We start from the raw sequence: 26177 nt of genomic DNA, 5'->3' as shown, positions 1-26177 counted from the left end.
AACAAAACACTCATGCACAGGAACACTTCCTGCAGACTAGAGGAGCAATCTTCTCTGTGCAAGCAGCAACTCTTTGTCCTCTCCTCATCATGCAGTAATTTTATCTGTAACACCAAATTCAGCAGCAGTTTTGAAAATGTACCAAAGATCACAGATGGTAGAAGGACAGAGCAGATCATGTAGGTTAAAGAAGCAAGGGTATTGTGACATCTGTCTCAGCTAGATTCTAAATTTGGATAAATTTCTGCAAGTTTTGCTGTGGAACAATGAACCTGAAAGGGTGGAAACTTGTGTTTTGAAGAAATCTGCATTATTTCATGCAGACATACAAACACATTCTGTTTATAACAATATTATATAACAATATGAGCCTGGATAATGGAATCACAACACTCAAAAAACCGCGACACTCTGCTCAGACCTCATACAGGTGTTGAAGTTGTTGACTGTACCTGTCTCATGTATCTTTCTTGAATCCTCATCAAACAGAGCAGCAGTGAGAGCTTTCTCCTTCGTCCTAGATCTTTTTGTTGGAAGGGTAAATTTAACCAGAGGCCTGAGGATAAGGAAAGTCTGACAATGAATTTGGCAGATCCTCTTTTTGGTACAAATCACTCCTGACAATACCAGAACTCCACCTGTGAAATTTCTCAGGACTATTCATGTCAGCGGACACGTTACCTCATCGCTCTCCTGTTTCAGGGTCTGGATCAGACTCTGTCAGCTCTGAACTTTAAAAACGCCTCCTCTGAACGGTTTTCTTTATCTGTTTTCCACAGAAATGGTTTTGTCAGCGTAACGAGCAGTGGAGGCAGGCGGAGGGTCTTCCAGCTGGACGGGGGAAAGTGTACGACTGAAGGATCTGCTGGATTTCACCTGACGCTCTGCCCTGACGTTGCTTTCTCCTGGACCCTGCTGGCCCTTCCTCATATGTGTCCAAATCTTCTCTTTTTGTATCTTGAAGCTGTTTTTGACTTACTGTACGGAATGTGAAGGTGTTTGTGTGTCGTTGCCAATATAACCCCCATGTTTACATAAATAAACGTATTATTATATTAAGTTAAAAAAGGCTCTGAGTGTCTTTAAATACACGAGGAAGAAGAGTTATTCAACATTAAAAATGGAGTTAGGGTGTGGTGAAGGGGTTTAGGGACAGCACGCTTTTGTTTCCAGACTTTGTTTACACGTATGTCAGTCAGCAGGGAGCAGAGCTGGACGCCTGAGCGGCTCCCGAACAATGAAAGATGTAAGGAAGCGCCGCGCTCACAATAGATGCTTCTGGAATCAGCTGGGGCAGACCAGGAACTTCCAGGGACAACACTGGAACATTTCCAGCTTCAGGGAGGGGCCGACATGTGAGCCGGCCGAGCTGAATGGCATCATGGGCTAAACAAACGACAGGTGATGTCATGTCATTGTCCCTTTTTGCCCCATGTGACCACTCGCTTCATAAAGGATGTGATTTCACTGGCTGGTCAGAGCTTTACACTCCAAAATAAGCACAAGAAATTCCTTTAAAGGGACCAAAACATCAATAAACCATCCCTCCTTCAGAAACAGCTCTACAGTCCTCCTGTTGTCCCTCCTTTAGCACGGACACATTGTTTTATTTTCATCAATCTAAAATATTTAAAGCAGATCCAAAGATTACTAATGGTGATTACTGAGACTTTGACCTTTTGTGACCTACCACAGACTTGAATAAAGTGTATAAATTAATTCCAGACTAACTAAATAAATTACAAAAACAAGCAATAAACCTAAAATATATTAACATTTTTATACATATTTACTGAAATATCATGGCTCGGTCCCTCATTTTTTAAATTTATTTGATTTCATTTTATTTATTTATTTTTTATCTTTTAGTCTGCATTCCTACTGACACATTAGAGGAAGAAAACAGTGCTCTGAGACATGTTGAAAACACAATATGAAAGTGATTGATCTGTATTATCTGGTTTCAAATCTACCGCAAATCTAAACTTGTCCACACCAGCGGCGACACAAATAAAAGGCACAAAATTGCAAAAAAATTTGGAGGGGTAATATTCAATCTCTGCAGCTATTCTCCTCCAAACACTGTCTTTGTAATCGTTGTCTTTGTAGTTTTTATGTCTTTTTTTGTAAAGAACCAGGTGCTGGGACACAAACGCAATCAATGTTGAATGTGTTGATATGTGAATTGTCAACAGCAAGCATTTTGATTGGTCGGATGTGTACTCGTGGCAAGCAAAATTTCGAAATCCAAAAAAAAAGAACCGCAAATTCTCTCAGTGAAAATGCTGCTGGTGTGGAAACTTGCATTGAAAAACAGCTGGTTCCAAAAAAATATATATATACGTCTGGTGCACTAAGGACTTGAAAGGCGCTGTGAGGAGTTTCTAAGTGGTCTCAAAAAAGTCTCCCTTCTAGATATATGCCTGATCATAATCTACTCTTAAAAATGACATTATCAGCGCTAATATAGGTTATTTTGAAATGCTACTCTAAAGCTTCCCAATCGGGTCGGGCAGGACTGGATTGATTTATGGCACATCTAGGTCTCTGTAACAACACCACATCACCTGACAAAGTGCAGAAGTGAGAAGAGAGATCTGTGTCTTTCTCTGCTGAAAATAATTTCTGTGATTAATTCTGTAGTGATGGTGGACACTGGAGCCTAACTGTCAGACAAAAAAGGACAGAAGAGCAGAAGAAAGATAAACAGGAGAGTGATAGAGCACGAGCTAGAGGCTAACGCAGGAGCTAATCTGTTTGTGCTAATGTTGATTCCAACCCACAATCAGCAGTTATTCTGCAGTGGTCTGTTCAAACTTGAGAGTCTATCAATAAAATGAAGGGTGAGGTCACGTTAGCTCTGATTGGTAGATGACTGGCAGGACATAACCAGGATTTACTAACATTACACATTACAAACATGTCTTAAAACACTGGGCTGCCAGCTGTGCTAAATATAAACGGCTACTAAACTACTTACAAACTGACAAAGTTTACTTATTGTCACGTTAGCCTACAGATACATTGGAGCACCAGGCTGCTGATACTGCTACATATAGCCAGCTGCTACAACATTTGCCTGATGTCACGTTTCAAACCATAGAGCTGCGTAACTGTACTGATAAATACCTTACCTCTGAGCATTGTGTCCAGTAAAACGTTTTCTTGAACAAAGAAAATTTGTTTCAATCTGATCTCTGTTTAATTCCTAAACAAACACACGCTTTGCTAAAAATTGGGTCTTCACGACAGTGTCTTGAGACTCCAGGCCAGAAGGTGGCGACGCAACCCAATTAAAACGGATCCTCCTCATAGCATCTTTGAAATAGTTTCAGTTATAAAAAATTGTACTGTACATAATCCACAATTTATAATGAGATTTCACATAAAACAACAGAAAAGTTCACAGCGTCACTTTATAATAATCTGCACTAGAAACAAAGCTTGCATAAACATTATTCCTGTTCCAACCGGGTGACTTAACACCAATTTACTTGATAACTGACATTGCACATATCAGTTTACTACCTTGGTACTTCTGATATTCTGCCCTTCAAAATAAGAGCATTTATCTTTGTAGTATCACTGGGTTTACAAAGATTGGTTGTTGTCATATTTCAAACAATACTTGACACAAGTGGAAATAAATACATTGACTTTCACTTGCATCCTGGGAAAAGTTGCCTTGAACAAAGAATAGTAGATTAAAAAGAAGATTTGCCCCCCAAGAGTCATGAATTTGCGATAGTGGGTGATGGTGCTCATGGGAAATGGAGTCTTCTCTACCAATTCTGGCCACAAGAGTCACTGCATCCAACGCCAAAACAGTTACTTCTCACAGAGACTCTAAGTATACAGTAAAAAACACTGTTTTTATGTTAAATAGCCAGTGATGAAAAACTAAAATTTGTTTTGTTTTTGCTGAATGTTGAAGCCAAGATCCAAAAGTTAATGATTTATAGTTGTTTGCTCTCAGTCTGCTCTCGAGATTCGGAAATTACAAACAGAACAGTGAAAGGCTCAAATGCAGAAAATGAATCATCAGATTCAGAGAGTCCTCTCAGCCAAAGACCAGGAGACTCAATAAGATCCAGTGTCCCAAAAAGTCATGTTGTAGAAAGTGACGCAGGCCGAGCCTGGCAGCCTCCAAATGGCAGATTCCTCGTGGCTCTGCAGAGTCCTCTTAGCAACAAACAAAACCCAAGTCCATTCAAATTCTGCACACACTCAGCAGCTCTGAAAACAAAACACGAGACGCTGTGATCAGGCTTTTACTGGAGTGACTCGAGGACAGAGACCTCAGGAGCTTTTACTGTGACACAAAACCCAGAGCAGGAGGGCAGGACGGCTTCGAGGCTACTTGACCTTTCACCTTTGACTTCTTACTGCCGATATCATGACATTTAAAGACACCATGACATGTTAAACTAAGCAGTTTGTTTATTTATTACCTTTGAAAGATGATTTTCATATAATGAGCAACACAAACTGAGGCAGAATCCTGATTTATGAGCCGAGTCTAACAGTACAGCGTGTGTTTTCTGCTTCGGCAGCAGTGTGTGCGTGTGTGTGTGTGTGTGTGTGTGTGTGTGTGTGTGTGTGTGTGTGTGTGTGTGCATACTACAAACAAACATGCATGCTTTTCAGCTCAATATGGGAAAACACCCCCAGGCTCAGGAAACAGACGCCACACTGTAATGGTGTGTGTGTGTGTGTGCACGCTCTGTTTTTCTATACTAATGAGGAGTTGCACGTCCTGATTCACGGTCACACTAAGTTTCATTCTCCACAGAGAAAAGATTTTAACGTAAAGATTCAGAGGTAAATATAAAGGTAAGGGCTGGTGTGTGTGACCAGTGTTTTCACACTCTACTGAGGACTCAAATGACCTCATAAGGGCATAAAAACTTGACTAAAATCCTTCAACGAGAGGAGACTGCGCCAGGTTTGAAAGTTAAATCTGAAGTTAAAAACTAAAAAACATGGATAAATTTGTGAATGTATTTCTGCTCTATGAATGTGTGTGTGTATGTGTGTGTGCCAGTGTAAACAGTATGTCCCAGCAGCTGTAAAAAGCAGCGGTGTGTTTTATGAGCAGTTGAACTACCTGTTGGGTCAGTGTTGGTTTCTGTCGAGCCCGTTGTGCAGACGGTTCCCACAATCAGAGCGTTCTCACTGCAGGCTGTTTGGCAGGAAACCTCATCTATCCCACCTTTTCATTCAGACTCAAACACAAACAGAAACAGAGAGGTCAAGATTCCTGCTCTCTTCTCTGAAATTACACCAGCCTGTCTTACTCTCATGCTCCACTTTATCACTTGAAAATTTAAGCAAAAAGAAAACATTCAAACTCTGAGTTAAATCAACCAAAAAAAAAAAAAACAGTTTGGCTCTTGTCCAAGTATAACAGATCCATGTGTATGCTTTCTTAAAGTCCCTATGAGGAGTAACCGTTTTGGTGTTGGCTGCAGTGACACCTGTGGTCAGAATCAGTAGTGTTTTGTGGAACACGACAACTCTCCAAAAAAGCCAAGCTCTCCTCACTGTCTGTTTTTAAAACACGTCTAAAAAAACATTTTTATTCCTTGGCTTTTAACCCAGTTTGAATCTCTGCTCTTGTTTTTCACGTTTTTTTAAAAATATTTTTTTTACTAATTAACTCTGCCAAGAGGGTTTTGTTTTTGGGAGTTTGTCTATTAGTTTGCTTGTCTGTGAACAACATAACTCAGAAAGTAACAAACAGATCTTGATGAAATTTTCAGGAAATATTCAAAATGGGATACGGAAGAATTGATTAAATTTTGGAGGTGATCTGGATCACCGTCTGGATCCAAGATTTTTTTTAAAGGATTCTTTATCGTTGTAAGACTGGGTCGTTTTCACCATATGTGTATATAACTCCACCATAAATGGTCAGGTTGCTTTGCAAAACGATACAAGACGAGGTCACCATAATTTCTGACAGATGTAAAAGTAGGATCCAGATCCTGACAATATTCTGGATACTAAGACCTGGACTATGAAATATGTACTGGGTCATCATAATTTTCAACACTGTCAGGAAACAAAGTATCGTACAAACCTGCAACTAACACCAAATTGTAGCAGACAGTCTCCTGAAAGGAAGTATAACATTAAAGTAAGATTAAAGTGTTGGTGACAATCACATTATGCTTGGCGGAGGTCTGCGCTCTCTGAGTGCTTTTCTAGTTGTTTTATTGTTGTTAAATTGTTTTTAAGAACAATGAAACAGTTATTTTAGTGCCTGCACCTTTGTTTTATTGATTGATTTGTTTTATTTACCTTTTTATGCCTCCACCCTCTTTTATGTACAGCACTTAGTTTCAGCTGTGGTTGTTTTCAAAGTGCTCTATAAATAAAGTTGAGTTTAGAGAAGAGAGGAATTGACCCATAATCTGAGCTGACATTTAAGCTCTTCTCCCCTTTTACCTGCACTTATTTCTGGTGGATTTCTGAGATAAAATATGCAATAAAATACGACCATATCACCGTTTTGGTCCACAGACATCAGCAGCCTTCACCTGAAGTTAACAAGATTTGAAGATCGATGCATTTTGGTCCCACACTTGTGAAATGTCAAATATTTACATGTGTTGTTAAAAACCAAAAAGCATAAAAAGTGCATCTCTAATTTCTTAATAGCATTTTACACAACTCCCATGTCATTACTGATCTTTAAAAACATCAACATCTGAAAGAAACACCAATCATGCATCAAACTACTGTAATTTCAAGATCTTTAGTTTTAAACTTAACTTCCAAGCCCTTTAGGAGACCTCTGGATAAACTCTGACATGCTGGATGTTCTTGTATCTTCTTTCCATCATTTCACAAAAATCAGCACCTTAAAGATTCTCATTTTTCACACATCTGTTTCTCCCGTTTTGGACCATTTACGAAGGTCAAAGAAACCGAAGTAGAACCACATGGATGTTCTGGTTTTACCTCGACTCTCACAGCACAGACGGTGGTGAGTTACTGTGTTTTCTGTACACAGTCCAGCTATCATATCTGTCCAAAACCACAGAGAGCTGCAGACAGACGGCTGCTGCCAGTTTCTCACAGCTACGAGACAGTTTACCCAAAGCTACACCCTGACACCATTAACGCAGAGTTAATCTGTCCAAACAAGAGATTAGATAGAGGTAAATAAACATGTCCGATGTAAACACAAGGATGTAAGTTAAATATGAGCTGAATTGATGACTTGAAGGCTCATTGCTCGTGTTTTGAGGTGACAAAGAGGGTGGTGGTATGAGAAAACCTTGTTTTAACCACTTCCTGTGTTTAACAGAAAGTGTGGCCTGATGAACACAACATCCTGCAGAAGGCGGTTGGCAAACAACATATGACAGGGCAGAGCAAACTCAGAGAGCAACAGGGAGGGAAACATTGCCACCGAGTGCAGACAAGGTGACAAACACTGCATGTAGCCGAGCTCTCTGTGAGGTAACAGATTTAACTGTTAACACAGATAGATGAGACAAGGTGACTCAGGAGGAGCTGCAGCATGAACTGGCATAGGAATAGAAGTTTTAAAAAAGTTTAACTAATTTTACTTTCTTTCCTAAACTTGCTATGATAATATAAAATGAACTAAAATGTCAGAGAATACAAACAGGAAGTTAAAGGGATGGTTATGATTGCAAAAAGTGGTTGAGTGAGTTTGGTGAGGAACTGAAAGAGTCTTGAGACACCTGCTTAAGGCCATAAAGAGGGTCCTTTGAGGAGTTGAAACATTTGTAAGACAGTCACCTAGCAAGTTGTAAAGTTCTTTTAGGAACTAAAAAAAGTGAGAGCTGAAAGTTCTTTGAAGAACTAAAAGGGTCTGAAAAACAGCTTTGTAGAGCATAAAAAGTCCCTTAAGGAACTAAAAAGGTCTTAGTATGGGACATAGAAAAGTTTTTTGGGGGGGAACAAAGAGTCCTAAATTAGACCCTTAAAGCATAAAAAAGTTCTTTGAGGAACTAAATGAGGGGAGAGCATTAAAAGTCTTTTAAGGAGTTAAAACAGTCTCAAGACAGTCACTTACCACACTGAAAGTTCTTTTAGGAACTAAAAATGTCTGAAAAACAGCAACCTAGAGCATAAAAAAGTCCATTGAGGAACTAAAAGAGTTATAGTATGGGACACAGATTTTTTTTAGAAACTTACAGAGTCTTAAATAAAACATTTAAAGCATAAAAAAGTTCTTTGAGGTACTAAAAAGAGTCGTAGGACACCTGCTGAGAGCACAGAAAAGTTCTTGGAGGAACTAAAAGCGTTTTAAGATACCTGCTGGGAGCATATAAAGGTCTATGAGGAGTTAAAACAGTCTCAAGACAGTCACTTTGCATGCTGTAAAGTTCTTTTAGGAACTAAAAGAATCAAAAAACAGCATCTTAGAGCATATAGAAAAGTCCCTTGAGGAACTAAACGAGTCTTAGTATGAGGCATAGAAAGTGTTTTGAGGAACTAAAAAGGACTGAAATCAGACCCTTAAAGCATAAAAAGGTTTTTTGAGGAACCAAATGAGTTTTGAGACACCTGCTAAGAGCACAGAAAAGTTATTTCAGGAGTTAAAACAGTCATACTGTCACTTAGCACACTTAAAAGTTCTCTTAGGAACTAAAATAGTCTGAAAAACAGCATCTTTGAGCATAGAAAAGTCCCTGGAGGAAGTATGAGATTCTGCGTATGATGCATGGAAAAGGTTTTTGAAGAATTTTGAAGAAAGAGTCTTAAATTAGACACTTAAAGCATAAAAAAATATATTTGAAGTACTAAAAGAGCTGTAAGACGCCTGCCAAGAGCATAAAAAAGTGCTTTGAGGAACTAAAATAATTGTGACAGCTGCTTAGCATATAGGACAGTCCTCTGAGTACCTAAAAGAGTGGTTAGACAGCCACCGAAGGCATAGAAAGGTTCTCTAAGGAACCAAAGTAGTCTTCAGACACCTGCTGAGAGCTTAAAAAAGTTCTTTGAGGAACTAAGAGTCTGTGGCCTAAAAAGTGAAGCCTTTCAGGATACATCACTATATCTCTGAAAGATAAATATGGGCTCATGTTGTAGTTTTTATAAAAAAGGAGACAGATTATGAAGTGGATGCAAAGTCCATGTGATGTAATTAAAGGGACAGAAAAGCAAGTTTGGGTTTAAAGGAACTTTACTGATTTGGTATTTATCACATTTAATATTTTAGAGTTGTTTTCCTTCATGACTTTTTTACTCTGATGCTAATGGCTGTTACCTCCACAGTGGAGTCTACTTTTCTGACATTTTTGTTTTGAAACTTAGCTGTCTTTTTTTGTTATATTTGTCCTCATCTCTGCACCTCCTCCTTGTGGTCCAAGGTCACAATCGCAGCAGGCTAATCCTAGATTAGCCTCCCAGCAGGGTGTGGGTTAAATCTCCTTTGATGTCTAGTCGAGCTGAGCCGAGCCGGGCCAAAAACCTTCACCGGCCCACGCCACCTGCGGCGCTCCAAATCAAATTACAGAACAGGACCGAGTACCTCTGAGCGGTGGCCGGCGTGTAGGCTTCACCGTGGAGCTCTACCTCCAGCAGGGTGAGTGGGATTACCGTGGATTTCATCCAGCAGCTTCTGTAAACTGAACCGTGGTCAGATTGTGGTCATGACCCCGAAAAGGGGAAAGGGGAGCGTCTGGAAGGCTTTGGTAAATTTTCTCACACTAAGATTAGTTCACTCAATTCCACTTACATAACAGTGTTTAAGTATCTGACAGGGAGGAGACGCTCACAGCAAACAAACCTGGGGAAACCTTAAAACTTGTCGGCTCACCTCAGAGAGACGAGGAGGGGATGAAAGTGATGAAACATGGAAAAATGTGAATGAGTGAGATGTTACCTGAATACTCAGGTTTGTTGGTGAAAGAGTCATTTTAGTGCCATGATTAAAATAATGTGAGATGAAGGCTGGGGGCCTTGTGGGGGCCAAAAAGAGCTCAGGCCAGATGAGGACTGACTTGGTTGTGATGTTGAGACTTGCAGCTCAGGCTATCAGGACGTTTCTCTGGCTCCACTCTGCTTCTCGTGGAGGGATGTAGTCTTTGGAAAGCTGTTTTGGTGACGCCAGCATCTCAACACGAGCACTTAGCGTGGCTTTCTTCGCCGCCCTGGAAACCTGAGTGTAAAGACATCACAAGCATTAACAGAGGCTTCTCAGAAGGAGGTCAGACTGCAGGCTCAGATGATGGTCTCTTACAGTCCAGATTGACTCCTCTGGGCGTCCTAGCTTGCAGCAAATATTGCTCTCCTTCAGTCGAGGCAGGGAAAGCCGTGTGAGTCTCTGAGAGATCTGAGCCGTCTGAGACGCAAAGGACACCATGGATTCAGCACTCTGAAACACAAACAGCATTTTTTTCATAGCTTTTCTCAAATTGCAGGGCAGATTTTTCTTTTTTTAGAGGCCTGCCTTGGGCAGAAATCTTAGAGAACAAGGTGAAGCATTGTAAAATCTGACCTCTCTGTTGCTCTGGAAGTCTGGATGGGTCAGTTTGGGGTTGGAGAGCTGCAGGAGGCGCAGGGAGAGTGCAGACCTTTTCGCTCGGGGCTCAACGTGCCAAATGGGACAGTTAGTCTCACAGTGAGGGGTGTGAGGAGGCCTGAGGGGACAACAGAGACACTTTTAAAGGAAAATGCTGCTATAAGTGAAAATCAGTAAAGTTAAATGCAGGACTCTTGACTGACTCTAAGCCCTGGTCTTTTGATTATGAAAGATTTCAGCAATGCAACCCCTCGTCTAAAATTGAGGAGATTATGCATAAGTGGTAAAACTGCAGTACTTCAAGTGTCCACTAGAGGTTGGCTGCAGAAATGGCAGAGTCCACATACACACCAAGTCAAAAAGAGCTGATTTCTACAGCAGAACTTGTTTACAGCCTGGTACAAAAAATGATTTGAACCTGAAAAGCTAATTTTCCTCTTCACTAAAAACTTGTAAGAGCGGGATCAGAAATATTTGGGTCTCAAAATGCTGTTTGCCAGTCAAAATAGTCTGAATCCTGGTAAAATCCAGAGCCTGTATGCATGTTCAATCATTAACCAAACAGGACCATTACTCCTAACCTTCTGTTATAGAATGACCAGTTTGGCTGCAGGGTTAGCCACACACACGACTGCAAATAATTTGCAAGTTAACCAATTACACCATGAAAGAGACGCAGGTGCAAATTGCGTCATAATTCAGAGGAACCTCCTGGAAAACCCCATCAAACAAATTCAAACTGCGCGTGCCTACCACTCATAAACCTGGCGAGCGGTAACGTGTGACTGAGAGATGATCAAGAAAAACATGTTTTAGCTGGAGAAGTGGAGAATTTATTACAAGAATACACATGGACGAACAGCTGTTATCAGTGAGTCAATCAGGCAAACAAAGAGAAAGAGAAAGTTTGGCAATCTTAGAATAAATGCGTGTGGTGTTTCTGAGCGCACAGTAGAAAACCTCAATAATAAAATCAGTAAAATTAAAGCTGTTTTGTGGAACAAGTGCTGCAGCAATGCTCCAGTCCCTCGATAATTAACTTTTAAACTAATAAAAACTCAAACTAATAAAAACTAGAAAAGAAAACAAAAACGATAAGTAAACAAAAACTGTATCTTGTGTTCACAAAACTAACTGAAACTAAACAAAATTAAAGACAAAATGTCCTCAGTTATCGCGTTAGGCAATAATTATAGCCTTTAGGATTTAAATTAATCCAACACATTTTCCCAACCAATTTTAGACAGTTTTCATCAGTTGTTAGTGCCATACAGCACCATCATAGGGACGTACTGGGACGTGCTTGTTTACTGCACTGACTGTCTGTGCGCTGTGCTGCAACGAAATGTAGTGGAGCAATTAATCAGAGCATCTGTGATAGTTTAAATGCATGTGACTTTAATTGTATTTGAGTCTGTCTGTATTGTTACAGAGTCCAAGTTTCTAAAAATTTAAGCTCATATTATATTGTTTTATATAATTTATGTTTATATTATTTTTATGTAATTTATGTTAACATTATTTTTATATAATTTATGTTCATATTTTTTTATATTAAGTTTATATTATTTTCTAGTGTTGAAGGCAGCAGCCAACAGTTCAGTATCAGCATTGACTGAGCAGTGAGCACTATGTTGGACTTGAAAATAAACAGTATTACAAAATATTTACTCTGACCTTTTTGAATCCTGCACCTGGTTAATAAGGTATGAAAAACTAAAGCTAAACTAAAACTAAGACTTGTTGCAAAAACTAAAACTAAATAAAAACTAGAATGCCCGCTCTAAAACTAATTAAAACTAAACTGTAATGGAAAAAAAAAGTGTCAAAACTAACTAAAACTAAACTATAATGACAAATCCAAAAGTATTAAAACCTTGGTTGGAAGGACCCAGACGTAGAAAAGCAAAGAGCGAAATCAAACTTGTTAAACTGACGGCAGCGACCCTCTACGGTTTGAGACTTCCATTGTCTCCTTTATCTCATCTGTTCACTGAAAAAAATGTGTCCCCTAAATCTGAATTTGCTGTATGGCTACACATTACAACCTTTCCAAAGTATTATCCATTGTCTCTGCATGTTTCTTAAACTGTCGTTAGCGCCTGTGATAATAAGGTATACCTCCACTAAAGCAAACGCTCCTTTGGGCCATTAACCTGGCTAAGAATACCACTAATTTTTTTCACCCTTAGTACAAACGGTCAGTTTTTCCCGCTAATGGTCATACAAAGGGAACCAGATCCTGATTCTCCCATAAAAGTATTTTCCCTATATCGCCCCCTAATGGAGAATATTTTCCCTGGTCAGACGAATGTTTACGCAGCACATGACACTGCAGAAAACTGACCTCTAAATTCTGATTTTTGACATTTGAGACGGATATTTCAGTATTCAAGTAAATTAAAAAAAATAAAAAAATCTATACCTGTGGACATTTTTAGGGACATCTCGAGAATTGACTTGTATAAAGATGAGCAGTCTGATTCCCTGGAAGCTTGCGTGTATAATTTTGTACATATATGTCTGTTTTCAATCCGCCCTGCAGCTCGTGCTCAGTCTGCTTTACTTATTGTCTTTTTGAGTGTTCTGTTTCCTTAAGATGAGAGGATTAAGTTTTGACGCCTGCCGACTGTTATTGTCAGGCATTAAAACACCAATCAACGTAATGCACTGTGAAATATTAATTTGACTTTAGTAAGCCCTGAATGAATCTGTCTTCTTGCCCTCGCTGCTATGTTCAGGATTTATAAAAAGACTTCCGTGTCTGTCTGTGAGCATCCCAGGGGTCCTCAGCTGTGGACAATAAGCTCTATTGTCTCTGCTGCTGGCTCTCCCACAGTCTGACTCTGAAATAACAGATGTCCTAACCCCGGCTTCCCCATGCAGTGTGGAGAACGTTAAAGCTGCACCGCAGAGGGTTTAACTCCATCATATGGCCGATTCAGATGTGATTAAATGCTAGACCCTGGTTCATATGTGGAGTCTCGAAAAGTTCAGAGTCACAAATCTGCCACGATTCAGTGACATGTGACCCACTGGAGAGTGGGATAAGGGAGTGATCTATAAACCAGAGAGGTCCAAGAAAGTCTTGTGGTGCTGGGTTCTGTGCTATACATCTTTCCATGTGGTGTTGGAGCAGAGAAATTAACATGTTCAATCTGTCTCCAGATTTTTACTCAGGGCAGAAAGGTGACAAAAGCAGCACTGAGAAAATTTTCATCGCAAATCTTTTATTATCTCAGATTATCTTCTTTGTAAATCTGTAAAAATCCACAGTGCTACAAATGTAATGAATAAAAAAAAACATATAAAAAAGAGGTGACTTGTGTGGCTGAAATATTTAATTTTTAATCAACTAAACCTGTTTTTCAAAAAGTTTAATCTGGATTAGAGTGATCCAGCTTTGACTTCCAGGATCAGATAATCCAGTTTTCTTTTGCCCTGATTTTTCATACATAATCTGGACTGAATCAACTCAGTCCAGAAACTGACAGAAGGAATTAAAAGATCTTAATTGAAGTGCTTCAAATGGGACTACAGGCTATGTCCACAGGGGGCGCCAAAATCCACTTGGAATGATGAATCCTGGCAGTAACTCCCCAAAATAGTAAAGACAAAATTTAAAAAGTTAATTAAGAATAAATAAAGGTGTCTTATGGGTTTTAACAAATAGATCGAGGAGTGAAAAGATCCTGTTAGATGGGATTAGTCATTTGATTTTTCTTCTTTGCTCACCTTTTCCTTCAGAGCACTGGGATATAACACCAAAGCATTTAACATCAGTCTCCAAATGTGTCAGATATAAACTCTCCAAGGAAAATTTACAGCTATATACATTATGACACATTGTTTCAACTCTCAAATAACAAACTGGACGACCCATGGAGCGTAATTAGAAAAGTTTTAAACTATATAATTGCTCTTTCTTTTCTGTGCAGCCAGTAAGTTAGTAACTATGTTGTACAGCACATAGAGACAAAGCCTTCTTTTTGTCCACTTTATTCTAAAGTCTAAGTTTCTCCATCACATGTGTAAGCTCTATGGTTGACGCCAGTTTTTGAAACTTGGTCCTTCAGTCTTAAGCTATTTCCTGGTAGTGACCTTCATTCAGCCGAAGACGATTAACCTGATTTAACCAGGTATTTATCACCTGAATGCTTAGTTCCTTCCAAATATCCAAGATCTAAAACCAGACAAGATCTAGGACTTTTAAATACTCCACAAAAAAAACAGCTGAGTAAATACCAGTGAATGTAACTCAGTTCTACGTGGTTGCATAATTTCTATCAACATTATTGAGCATTCCTTCTAACTAATTTTTTTTTTTTATTTAGATTTACCAGATATTTGTTGACGTATTTGTGGAAAAACAAACTTTTTCCCATCTATCTTACTGTCCGGGTCCAAGTAATCGATGATCAAAATGAATAAAATAGGGTTTTATTTCTCCTTCTGATGAGAGAATAAGCCAAATGTTTCTAAGACAAAGTTAACTCAATCTTACTCTAACTTTTTAAAGAGCACAGATGGAAAATAAACCTGAAACAATAGAAAATTGATTATATAAACTTAAACAGTTTTGACGCAAAAAAGTTAAAACTAAGACAGTGTTTTGGTCTAATTTCTTGTAAGAAAGCCAAAATCGCCCTGCAAGTACAAAACAAATCTGATATCGACTCATTAAAAGCCAAAAAATAAAGCTGAAATGTGTGTAATGAGTAAAGAAAGCAAGGAAACACCAAATCAATTTTTCCTATTCTATCAACACATCTTTAAAAACTTATTACGAAATATTCTGGCATCATTATTTGCTTTCAATAAGCTTAAACGAAGGCATTTCTCTAGACTTGTCAGGTAAGTGAGGCATACATTGAGTCTAACAAGACATTTTTACCGGATATTACACTAAAAACATATCTTGTTTTGAGTTTTTGTAATGTTTGTAAAGTTTCTTCTTTGGCTAACGTGCTTTTTATCTAATCATGTCATCATCCCGAGCTCTGACAGCCAAGATCACTTTAAGTTTATGAGGAAAAGTTGAGCTTTTCGATAAGTATTTAAACTGATTAATTCAGTTTTATGATTTAATGATAGTGACTGTCCTAGTTTGAGGTTTTTCAGCCCTGTTAGTTGATCCCAAAAGCTGCCCCTCTGTTGATAAGTCACCTTAAACACCCATCAGTCATTTGACCCGCCTCTGTTGGGTTCAGTAACACTTGTCCTCAAGTCTCTTGCTGTGTTTGAAGTCTAATGAGGCTTTTACCCTCCTTCCTGGGTCCTGCAGCTCCTGGTCTTAGGTGTTGACAAGCGGACAATGTGCTCGTACTGGGACGCTCTGGAGGAAGGACATCGAGTTGTCCTGAAGAAGCTCACCTCCTCCTCCTCCTCCTCCTCCTCTTCCTCCTGCTGCTTCCTGTTGGAAAATGAAAGCCATTAACATCCATTATATGTTGTTCTGTGTGTCCTGGACAGAAGAATGTCTTGAGCCAGAGGGATGGAGCAGGAGGAAGAGGGGGGAGTGTGGAACAATAGATTAAGTGTCAGAGCGTGGATGAGGGCAGAATTACAAGTGGAATATCATCTGCAACCACAAAAACATTTGAGTTCTCCAGCACTTTGTCACACCAGAGGGATCAACACGATGTTTAGAGGAAGTGGACTTCAACCTCAACGTCCCTAATGCCTTAAACCCCCTCTCTGATCATCTGCAGGGACGACATTTCTCTGATGACCTCATCACTCGACTTTCTTGTTGTTTCCTCAAATAAACAAACACTATGCTCATTTTTATATTGTGGCTCCATTTTGAGTAAAATAGAAAATCTGTAAATGACTGGTCACCAAGAAGGAAACCTATCAGTCAGGACAAGGGTATGGTTATTAGCTTGTCATCCAAAAAAAAAGACGGCACCAAACAGAGAATAGCGTCTCTCACAGTGTCAATGCACACTCCTTGAAGATGTAAAATGGAGATAACACAGAAACAGAGACTCCTCTTAAATGTTTGCATTTGAAGTGAGTGGTAAACCCCCAAAAAGAGATGTCAGTGTGAAATTGCTTGGGTACTGTAAGGACTTTAAAACTGATCTTGAAATAGTCTCTCTTTTACACATTCTCCTGTTCATAATGCAGAATTTTAAAATCAGGCTATCAGTACCAAATTTAGTTAATACTATATATTATTTCTAACTTGGGTCTAGGCATGGTTACCAAATTAGGTACTTTAAAGGTACTGACCAAATTACATCCGTTGTCTGAGCACCGGTCTGTGTACAATCAAATGGTACCGTGTTTCGTTACCTCAACACATCCTTGTGACTGTGAGGAAGTGGAAGAGAAGCCGATTTTCCATGCAGGACATGAACACAGCATTGCAAGTTCATATATTGAGAAATAAATAAATTAAATTGAAAAACCTTGAGATTTAATAATTAAACAAATTTATACTTAACCCATAAACACACACAAAAGTACTGGAAATTGGTACCAATGAGTACCAATACTGATTGCCGGGTACCAGGCATTGGTACCATATCATTTCAAATGTAAAAGGTACCTATCCAGGGGCAAGCTGGTCATTGGGAAATTCGGGACTTTTCCCGTCTATTCGAGACCTTAATGATAGGCGTACTGGTCACTTGGACGCTCTGGAGAATACCAGAACGGCCGGTGCTGCCAGTTGGCCGACAGCTGGTGCCGGGCCGAGTCAATCTCCAGGGCTGTTTTTCAGTCCCAGTCCGCCTCTGTACCCATCCTTACTTGGGTCAGATTCTTATGATGGTGTATTTTGTTCACCTAAAAATCATAGTAACAAGAAGAACAGGATTCTTAAAGTTTATCAAATTTACCGTACTAAAAAGCTGTGGTCTTATAGGACTTAACCAGGACTCACTAACATCATGTTACAGACACGTCTCAAAGCGGGCTGTGAAGTACACTCAAAAGATGCATCTGCTCACCATCTGGACACTTAACTACAAACTGAGTTTACAAAGCTTGATTGTTTTGATCTTTCAAACAAAATCTCTACTAACTGCAACCAAATACATTAACTTTTGCATTGCATCCTGGGAAAAGTTGTCTTGAACAAAGAATGTAGAGTCTTAAAAAGAAAGAAAAGCATACCATGGCATGAGTCATGTTGTTTCAACAGTGGGTGATGGTGCTCATGGGAAACAGAGTCTTTATCCAAGAAAACGTTACCTATTCTGGCCACAGGTGTCACTGCAATCAACACCAAACAGTCCTCACAGAGGCCTCAGAGATTTGCTGACTTTTAAAACTTTCAAAGAGCGGGCACCATCATACTTCTCAAGCCAGAGCACTGAGGATTACACACCAGATCTGATTTTTTTTTTGCTCATATCAGGGCTTATAAACTGGGTTGACCACAGATATGAACAAAAAATAGTATTTATAAATAACCAATTTTGGCGCTTGGATATCCATCATGGATAACAAATGGGGAAACATAGAGAAGCAAAACCCCCTAATTTTTCCAGACGCAGAGCTGCAACACAAGGTCACATCTACAAAAAGTAGATCGAGATGAGCAGAAAGTTGTGCTCTAAAACCACCAAGGAAGACAGCCAGTGACTTTCAGAATAAAACAAATTCTGTCCAAACCAGATGGTATGTATCTTGACTACAACAACAAACCAACATGACTAGTGCAGCCAGACCAGGATACAACAGGTTTGAGGTTTTACAGCCCAACATGAACCAGGAGAGGATCATCATTGGGGTGGGAATCCTTTCCTGTTATGTACCGGACCGAACACGCAGCCAAGCTGAGTTTACGGTGAAAGTCAAACGATGAAAGGATGAAATCGACACGCAACAGAGTGAAATCTGAAAGGAAACTTGTGAAAAGAGGCCATGAATAGAAAACAACATTTAGCATTTTATGATGAATCAAGAAAATCAAAAACTGCTCCAAGATAATTATACATGAAAGCAGCATCTGATCTAAAAATAAACTATATTGTTTTCCTAATTAATTTTAACCATCAATAATATTTCCTCTGCATGTGTCCAGATTAAGAAAAAGACTTTGTTTTTATTTTATTGTCAAACACTTTGTTTAAAAAGGAGAAAGAGGAAGTGGCCTTGATACTTTGATATTTGATTTTGTGTTCAGATATTATTGGATCAGGAGCAGACAGTCTATCAGATAATCAGATTACAAATTAACAAAGAGGACTAGACCTCAAGACTGCACCATGAAGTGATTAGATGAGGAGCAGACATCCAATTATCAGGCCTCAGAATGCATTTAAAGAGTCAACGATTTATTACTACGCAATTCACCAAAGACGTGAAAATAAAGCGGCAGTGTAAACCAGCAGCTCCTCTGAAGCAGGTGACTGCTGTCGTCTTCGGTTACAGTAAATTAATATCATTTGCTCTGGGAACTGCACTTCCTTGTGTGGGCTTCTGATTAAATTACACGGCCTCTGAGCTTTAAATCTGACAACCAAGGCCGAGGAACAACAAACGATATGAAAATATAATCTCAATAACAACTTCAGCTTCACTAATCGAGCCTGGCAGCTCTCGGGGTGGTCATATCCGATCTTGATGCAGCTGGCATCCATCCTGAACATCACTTTACAGCTCCAGAATAAAGTCATTACCTCCAGCTCTGCAAACATTTTCTCAAATATGTGGATGCAGCAAAACATTAAAAGCTCGAGTAGAGTCCTCTGGAGAATGAACACAAACAGCTCTCCCTCTCATGCTTTTTTGATGGAGTCATCAATAATGGTCCGGCTGCAGTTACCTCTGGTGGTCCTCCCTTGCTGAGAAGTCTCTTTTGTGCCTGGCTAGGTATTGGATTCTTGCGCTTGGAGTGGCTCCGAGGGCTGCGGAGGAGACGGGTCGTATGAGCTCCTGGTTGCCCCAGCTCAGCTTCTCACTGATCAAAGAAAAGAGGAACAATAACAATAAACAGCTGATTTATGTTTGAGTTTGGAGGCAAAACAAATATTTCCTCTCAAATAAAATCCTTTCCATCAAACGTGACCAACGTTTATTTTTCCATTCTTTCTCTCACATGTTCATAACATGCTTCTTCCCATCTGTCTTAGATTATTGAGAATGCATTTAAGGAAGGAAGCACTGACCACAGGCTCCTGAATTCTTGGAGCCAATTTCACACTATGTCAATGAACAAACATGCAATTTCATATGACGTAGCAGCTGGAGCAGAGCGGTGATACTTCTTGCGGTGTCAGAAAACCTGTGTGTCTGTTTGAAAGAATTTAATCAAGAGTATAAACTGAGTTTGACTCGGCTGCTCACCAAGGAGTCGTTGCCCAAACCGTTTTTGAGGTTTTGTGCTGAGCCAGCTCCAAGATCCTGCCATAAAAACAGAAATCAGCATTAAAATAAGAGCGTAACTCAGAGACTGTGGGCCTCAGGGGGAGCATGCAATCACTCAGTGGGTTTCCCGTTTCTGTCCAGGGTTTTTTCTTCTTTCTGGCAGAGCTGAGGTATTCAAAAAGTGATCTTACTACTGTAAAAAAAAAAAACAGGAAAAAAAACGAGTTGGCTTCAAACTTTAAACCTCACGGCGACCACTAATCAAACTCTGTCGAAATTAATCTCTGAGTCATGTTTTTCATTTTGCAAGCTGAACTGAGGGACAGAACTTTTGGGACAGAGTTTTTGGCCGAAGCTTTCCTTTTGTGACTCCTCTGAACTTGAAAAGACCTTAATATATTTCAGTTTGTCATTTTACAGCATTATTAGCATCTCCGACTCAAAATTAGCCGTTAATGACACCAGTCTAACCGTTAATAGAGCGTTTGCACTGACGTCACGCTCTGGGTGGTAACCCGGATGTGCGGCCACATTAACGGAACATAAACATAAATATAGAATGGACGGAGATATAAGTGTGCCATAAAACACGATTTTAAGATATCTTATACGCCAGCAACTGTGGAAGAACGCCATTTTACTTTATACTAAAGTGTGATTTTAAGTTACTATGGGCATAGAACATGACCTACCTGACAGGAAATGCTGTGAACAGACTTCAATGTTAACACTAATGACAGATTATTGCCTTGGGAATCCTGATGGAGTTTAGCTAGCCACAAACTTCGCCGTTCTTCAGGCACTTGTTTGCACCCCTCACCCAAATCTGCTATAATTTTTAGTGGTCAAAAGCTGATTAAAGTTTTTTTTTTCCCCAGTCCGACCTTTTGGCGCCGCATATAACACGGTAATTTACCATGTTGAGCAACAGTAGCGAGCTCAATGCCGTTGGGATTTTAAGAGTACCTCCCACATATGGCTGAGCTGGATTTAATTAAGTAACGTGAAAACACTTTATATCACTTTAGGTAAATAATCCCGAACAAGCTGATCTAGTAGTTAATTGAAATAGTTAGGCTATCCAGCTGTTTCAACCGTTATTTTAGCCACAATGCCAATATGTATCACAAAAGCTAGCTATATGGATATGTAAGCAATTTATTACCAAAATCCACGAGTGGAGATGATTTTTATTTTTTTTTTCTTACGAATGCAAAGAGCTTTCACAGCACTCCTGTGCAGATTATCTCAGATCACATGAGCAGTATTTTTGTCTGTGAGGACACAATTATAGGAGCTCAAAGCACAACTTCAAAAAAAGGCTGACAATAAAGAGGCAAGCTAATGCTAATTCAAATGCTAACTCTTACCAACGGTTTCCCGTGACAGTTTTTGAGGCTCCCCTTGAACTCGTTTTATACTTTTTATGGTCCTAGTAATGTTTAACATTAGGGTGTGATATTTTTTTTGCTAATAACTGACTCCCCATAAATTTTAATTCTACTTTTTTCTTTCTTTTTTTTTTTTAATCTTACCTTGTGCTTTTTATGTTGCCTACTTTAACATCTGGCCTGGAAACTAGCCTTTTGGCTAACTGGCATATTTACATAAATGTCAATTAATATGCAATGTCTCTGTAAATTAAGTAAATTAATCAAAATTAACAGTGATTTCAAACATGGTCTGTACAATAAATCCTAAACCAACCATTTTTTCTTGACCCACGCTGGCAGATCTAAAATTCATTTATGGATAATGGGTCAAATATGGTCAGAACTACTTTTTTTACGAGGTCGAAATAGTAAGGGTTAAGCACATTTTGGCTTTGTAAACATATAATCACTGCAAAGCTGTGAAGCAAATGAGGCTGGGACTTCAGCATGCGAATTAGGACTCAATAACAGAAAAAAGCCGCTGATTTCACCTCAATGCTCAACATGTTGCAAAGAGCACAAACACTCAAGTTCGTGCAAGTAGAAACTATGTTGTCAAAAACAGAGAAAGACAAAGTATCCTCAGAGTTATTGTGGTGCCAATGAGTTCATAGTTAGTGTTGAAGTTGTGTTGAACTGTTAAGCTGTTGGTCTGTTTACATTTGGTCAAGAATGTTTTATGTGGCATTTTTTCATTGTTTGCACTCTTCAGGAATGAAAGTACAGTGCTTAACAAGTTTAAAGTTCACAAAAGAGACCTTAAAAAGTTGAAGTTATCAGTTAAGCTTTGCAAACACTGCTTTTAACTGAACATTGAAAATAAATATGGTTTTGTTGCTTAAACTTTTACACTGATTCAATCATCTGCAGAAATCCATGTGAATTAAAAAATGTTGCTTCTTATGTAAAACAAAGTGCAATATGTGAACTTACTCGGTGGACAGTAAATGCAAAGTCTTTAAATCTCAGTACATTACTTGGTCATGGCTGTTCACAATCTACTGTTTTTGTAGTGTTATTCTCCTTCGGCTTCCCGTTCTTGAACTCAGCTTACACTGGCAAACAAAAAGTTTTTATTCTAATCCTCATTTCAACATGGTTAAATTTTAGGCCTGTTTAGTTTATAGTTTTGCTGAAATGAGACACTAAAATTAAACATTTGGATGAACATGTAGTAACCCACAGTTGAAGAGTTACATCCAGAGGACACAGTCTTTTCAAATGAAAACAAATTAATATAATCATGAAGTGTTAAATCACCTGTGTGATGGACCAAATCCAGATCGGATTCCTGCAAAACAAAAACACAAGCATTCGATTGAATGCACATAAAAAACACTGAAGATGCTTGTGTAAATGGGTTGCAGCCTACCTTGTTTTCCAGACACCATCTCTGTTGCAGCAGCACATCGGGTGTACTGGCTCACTCCCTGTTGATGTTGATGTTGTAACTGTGCTGTTGCTGTGGAGCCAGGAGTCCGAAGCCACCTGAGAGGACTCCTTGAAACTGGAGTCAAAACACCCAAACCCATCCATGCTGCTGTCTTCAGACTTCTGAGGTGTTACGTTGAACAGAAAAGGATACCTCCAGGTCAGCGGTGAGGCAGCTGCTGTTGTATTTTTATTTCCTTTAAAAGCTTTATTTAATGATTTTATCTCCATAGATCTCCCACAGGAGGGTGACCCAGAGATATAAGATCAATACTGAATATCATAATGAAACAACAATACATCACAGTGTTTAGTTTAGTGGAAACTATTTATTTGAGCATAAAAACAGCTTTAAAGACAAAACAGGAAACAACATGTTGGACATGTGCTGGTATATTTTAGAAAATGTGCTCTTAGACAGTTTGCACTCTTTAAAAGGTACAGATTTCTTTGGGATGATAATAACTACTGTGAAAGTTTTCAGTCAATCTGAATAAAAAATAATAAGATGAACAAAAGCAAGAAGCTTCTCAAAGAACAGCTGAAATGTGAAGGTACACAAAGACAAAAAAATGGCTTTTATTTCCCTTTAAGATTGATTAAATTCCCTTTTTAAGAACAATACAAAAATACTTATCACACACATGAGAATAACGTTAGAGAGGCTTAATCCCGACATTAATAATCCCACAGTAAACGAATAGAACAGAATCTACTTTGTTAATCCCCGAATGGAAATTCAGGTGTCTGGTGGATGAAACACGAAATTGAAGTGTCTGCTGGACAGTTATGAAGCCTAGCTGGTGTCTTGTTGTGAAATTTTAAAAGAAGGTCAGAAGGCCTGTAAGACATTCAAAAAAGCTGCAACATCTTCCCCTGAAAGCTAAATAAGTTAAGTTTGTCCACTGGCGGCCCCAAGAGGTCACTTTTAAGAAAATAAAGTCAAAAATAAAATTTTGTTACGTACCATTCCTGACCTGCAAGCAACCTGAGGACCTTAAGGTTTGAAAAATAGCTTTAGTGGACAAACTGTAACAAATCTCATAAAGTTTTGAGTATTTAGAGTTTATGGATGACACATAAAAATGTAAAAAAATATCCTGCTTTGAGTTTTTATAAAAGGCCAAAATAATTTGCTTTGATTTTGTACCATCGAGTGAAAACCTGAAGGCAGCTGAGCTCTTTGTGTGTCAGAAACCACAGTGCAACATGATTTTAAAGTAAAGGAGCAGTCACACGTAACAGTCTAAGGAAGTGAAATAAAACCCATCACCGGCTTTTGTTTAAAGGAAATTAATCTTTGGTGAAGATAAAGTTTTAACACATCCAGAGTCTAGTTTATTACCACAAAAATGAAAACTCTCATTTATAAATAAGACTTTCAGCCAAACAGCTGTAGTGAAAACAGTGAAGGAAAAGGTTTAGTGGAACTTAAAAAGAAACTCATGGTAACGTGACACATCCCTGTTCTCCAGAGCGTTTTATCTGCCATCACAAACCATCTGGAAGATGAGGTCCCGGGCATCCTGAACACCTGAGCTCAGCTCTGTGTCTCCCTTCTTGACGTATGTGCTGATGAGGAACAGTTTGCGGTCTCCAGCCTCTGACAGGGCGAGGCCCTCATGGAGGTCAGTGATGCTGCTGGCTCCAGGGAGGTCCTGAAACCACAGAGATGGATGCCAAGCAAGATAATAGAGGTTTTAAAAATACAGTTTCAGATTGTGGAAAAAACCTGACACGAGTGACAAATGTGATAAAAATGAACTTGTATTTGTTGAGTCTGAGCAGATAGACATAGGGTTTTCTCTTTTTTAATTTGCTGAACAGGTTTAGGTTAATAATTAATTGTATTTTTATTACTCCTGGCATAATCCAAAGTATTTTAAGCGTCATTAGCTTTAAACTGGATCTGATCATAAAAGGTGTTAAAGGTTATTTTAGGACAAGAGTCCTGCAGGCTTTTCTTGACATCAGTGAAGTGTGTTTCTGTCACACTCACCTGTTTGTGGGCGAGTACCATCACAGGCAGGCTGGGGTCAGAGGCCAGTAGCTCGTGTAAATGCTTCTTAGCCAGAGTGAAGAGCTCTGGTTTGGAGGAGTCCACCACAAAGACCAACAGAAGAGCCTTGGACATGTATCGCTGCCAGTAAGGCCGTAGCTCTTCTTTCCCCCCAACTGACAGACACACAGACAGATGGTTTGGACACAGACTCACCGGTCAAATGCTAACATTTCCTTGACTTCAGACTTACTTTCTAGGAACTCAATGTGCAGATCCTCCCTGTTGATGGAGACAGCGTTGAAGCCCTGTGTTGGCTCCATGTCCTGCTCCAGGGAGCCTGTGGCCAGACAGTGAAGCAGGCTGGTCTTTCCAGCTCCGTCCAGACCCAGAACTAAAACCTGTGTCCCTGCTGAAGGCCTGGACTGAAGCACAAAAACAAACATTTTATTTTAACAATCGCTATGTGCAATTACCACTTATTACTCTTCTGGTTTATAATTTTTTGTTATACTTGACCCCACACATCTTGATTTATATATATTTAATAAAATACAAAATAAATAACTGATTTAATCATTTTTTACCAGGCAATAATTGAATTCGTAAGCATTCTGAACTGAATTTAATTACTATCTAAGTTGTTAAATGAATAAAAGTTGCTCTACTTGCTCTACCTGGTGGATATTTTTGGCTCCGAACAGTTAAGTAGTGGACACTTTGAGCTTGTGTGGACTAGTAGGTCAGTAGGTCAAATTGACCCCAGCAGGTATTACTGGTGACATTTTATTCTTATCTTTGAGACCTGAACAAATAACTTTAAGGTCAAAATGACTCAATAATGTCATCAGGGGGGATTTAGATTCTCATTTGCTACCATTGAATAGGCTCAGACAAATAATAGTCTCATTAAACTGTGACAAGAGGAAATAGTAGAGCTTTTACTACCTAAAAGTTAATCCATACTGTCAAATATATCCAGATATTCAAAGGTGTGCAGGTTAAAGTGAACTTTATGTACCTCTGGTGATTTAGGGGCTGCAGCAGCTACAACAGGAGCAGCGGCAGCGACCACCACAGCGTCCTCATCCTCCACCTTATCGTCTCTCCTCTCGTTTTTCACCCTTTCCTCCTCTTCGGAACTCCCTCCATCTTCTCCAGGTCGTGTTTCAGGCTCCTTCCTCCCGAATGGAGACGCGTATTTCCAGATAAGAAAAGCGACTCCTCCCGCTAAAGCCACAGAGACGCCGACCACACCGGCTGTCCTCAGACCCGACATGGTGCTCGAAACACCGAGGTTTCTTTTTTTTCACCTGCTGCTCTTACTTCTTACCTGTCTGTTTCTGACATTATTACTTTAAACTTAGTTTATCAACCTGCAGGTCTTTCTCTTCCCTTCAACAAGTGGATTATCAGGCAGACAGGAAGCTGCGGAGGAACTCCAAGCAACGAGATTTCCGGGCTGCTGTTTGTTGCTGCAGTA

At 39.3% G+C, this 26177-nt stretch overlaps 2 protein-coding genes across 2 annotated transcripts; both read right to left on the bottom strand.

Moving 5' to 3' along the window:
- Nucleotides 1-8905: 8905 nt before the first annotated feature.
- Nucleotides 8906-22655, bottom strand: spmap2l (sperm microtubule associated protein 2 like). The gene is made up of 8 exons (XM_074673672.1): nt 22637-22655; nt 22525-22555; nt 19811-19867; nt 19290-19424; nt 15771-15920; nt 10484-10625; nt 10226-10360; nt 8906-10144 (listed from the first exon to the last, which is right to left on the bottom strand). The coding sequence occupies exons 1-8, from the start codon at nt 22653-22655 to the stop codon at nt 10013-10015; spliced, it is 801 nt and encodes a 266-aa protein (XP_074529773.1). The 3' UTR covers nt 8906-10012.
- A 380-nt stretch (nt 22656-23035) lies between these two features.
- Nucleotides 23036-26155, bottom strand: arl9 (ADP-ribosylation factor-like 9). Its single transcript, XM_074674180.1, has 4 exons — nt 25716-26155; nt 24948-25119; nt 24695-24870; nt 23036-24353 (listed from the first exon to the last, which is right to left on the bottom strand). Exons 1-4 carry the CDS (start codon nt 25971-25973, stop codon nt 24177-24179), a joined length of 783 nt encoding a protein of 260 aa, XP_074530281.1. The 5' UTR covers nt 25974-26155; the 3' UTR covers nt 23036-24176.
- Between the last annotated feature and the right edge of the window lie 22 nt (nt 26156-26177).

Source organism: Halichoeres trimaculatus, unplaced genomic scaffold (genome assembly GCF_033239565.1).
Source record: "Halichoeres trimaculatus isolate MK-OKI-2021-1 unplaced genomic scaffold, fHalTri1.1 fHalTri1_scaffold_7, whole genome shotgun sequence".
NCBI lineage: Eukaryota > Metazoa > Chordata > Actinopteri > Labriformes > Labridae > Halichoeres > Halichoeres trimaculatus.
Note: the sequence above shows the minus strand (reverse complement) of the source record. Positions and strands in the feature narration are given on the sequence as shown.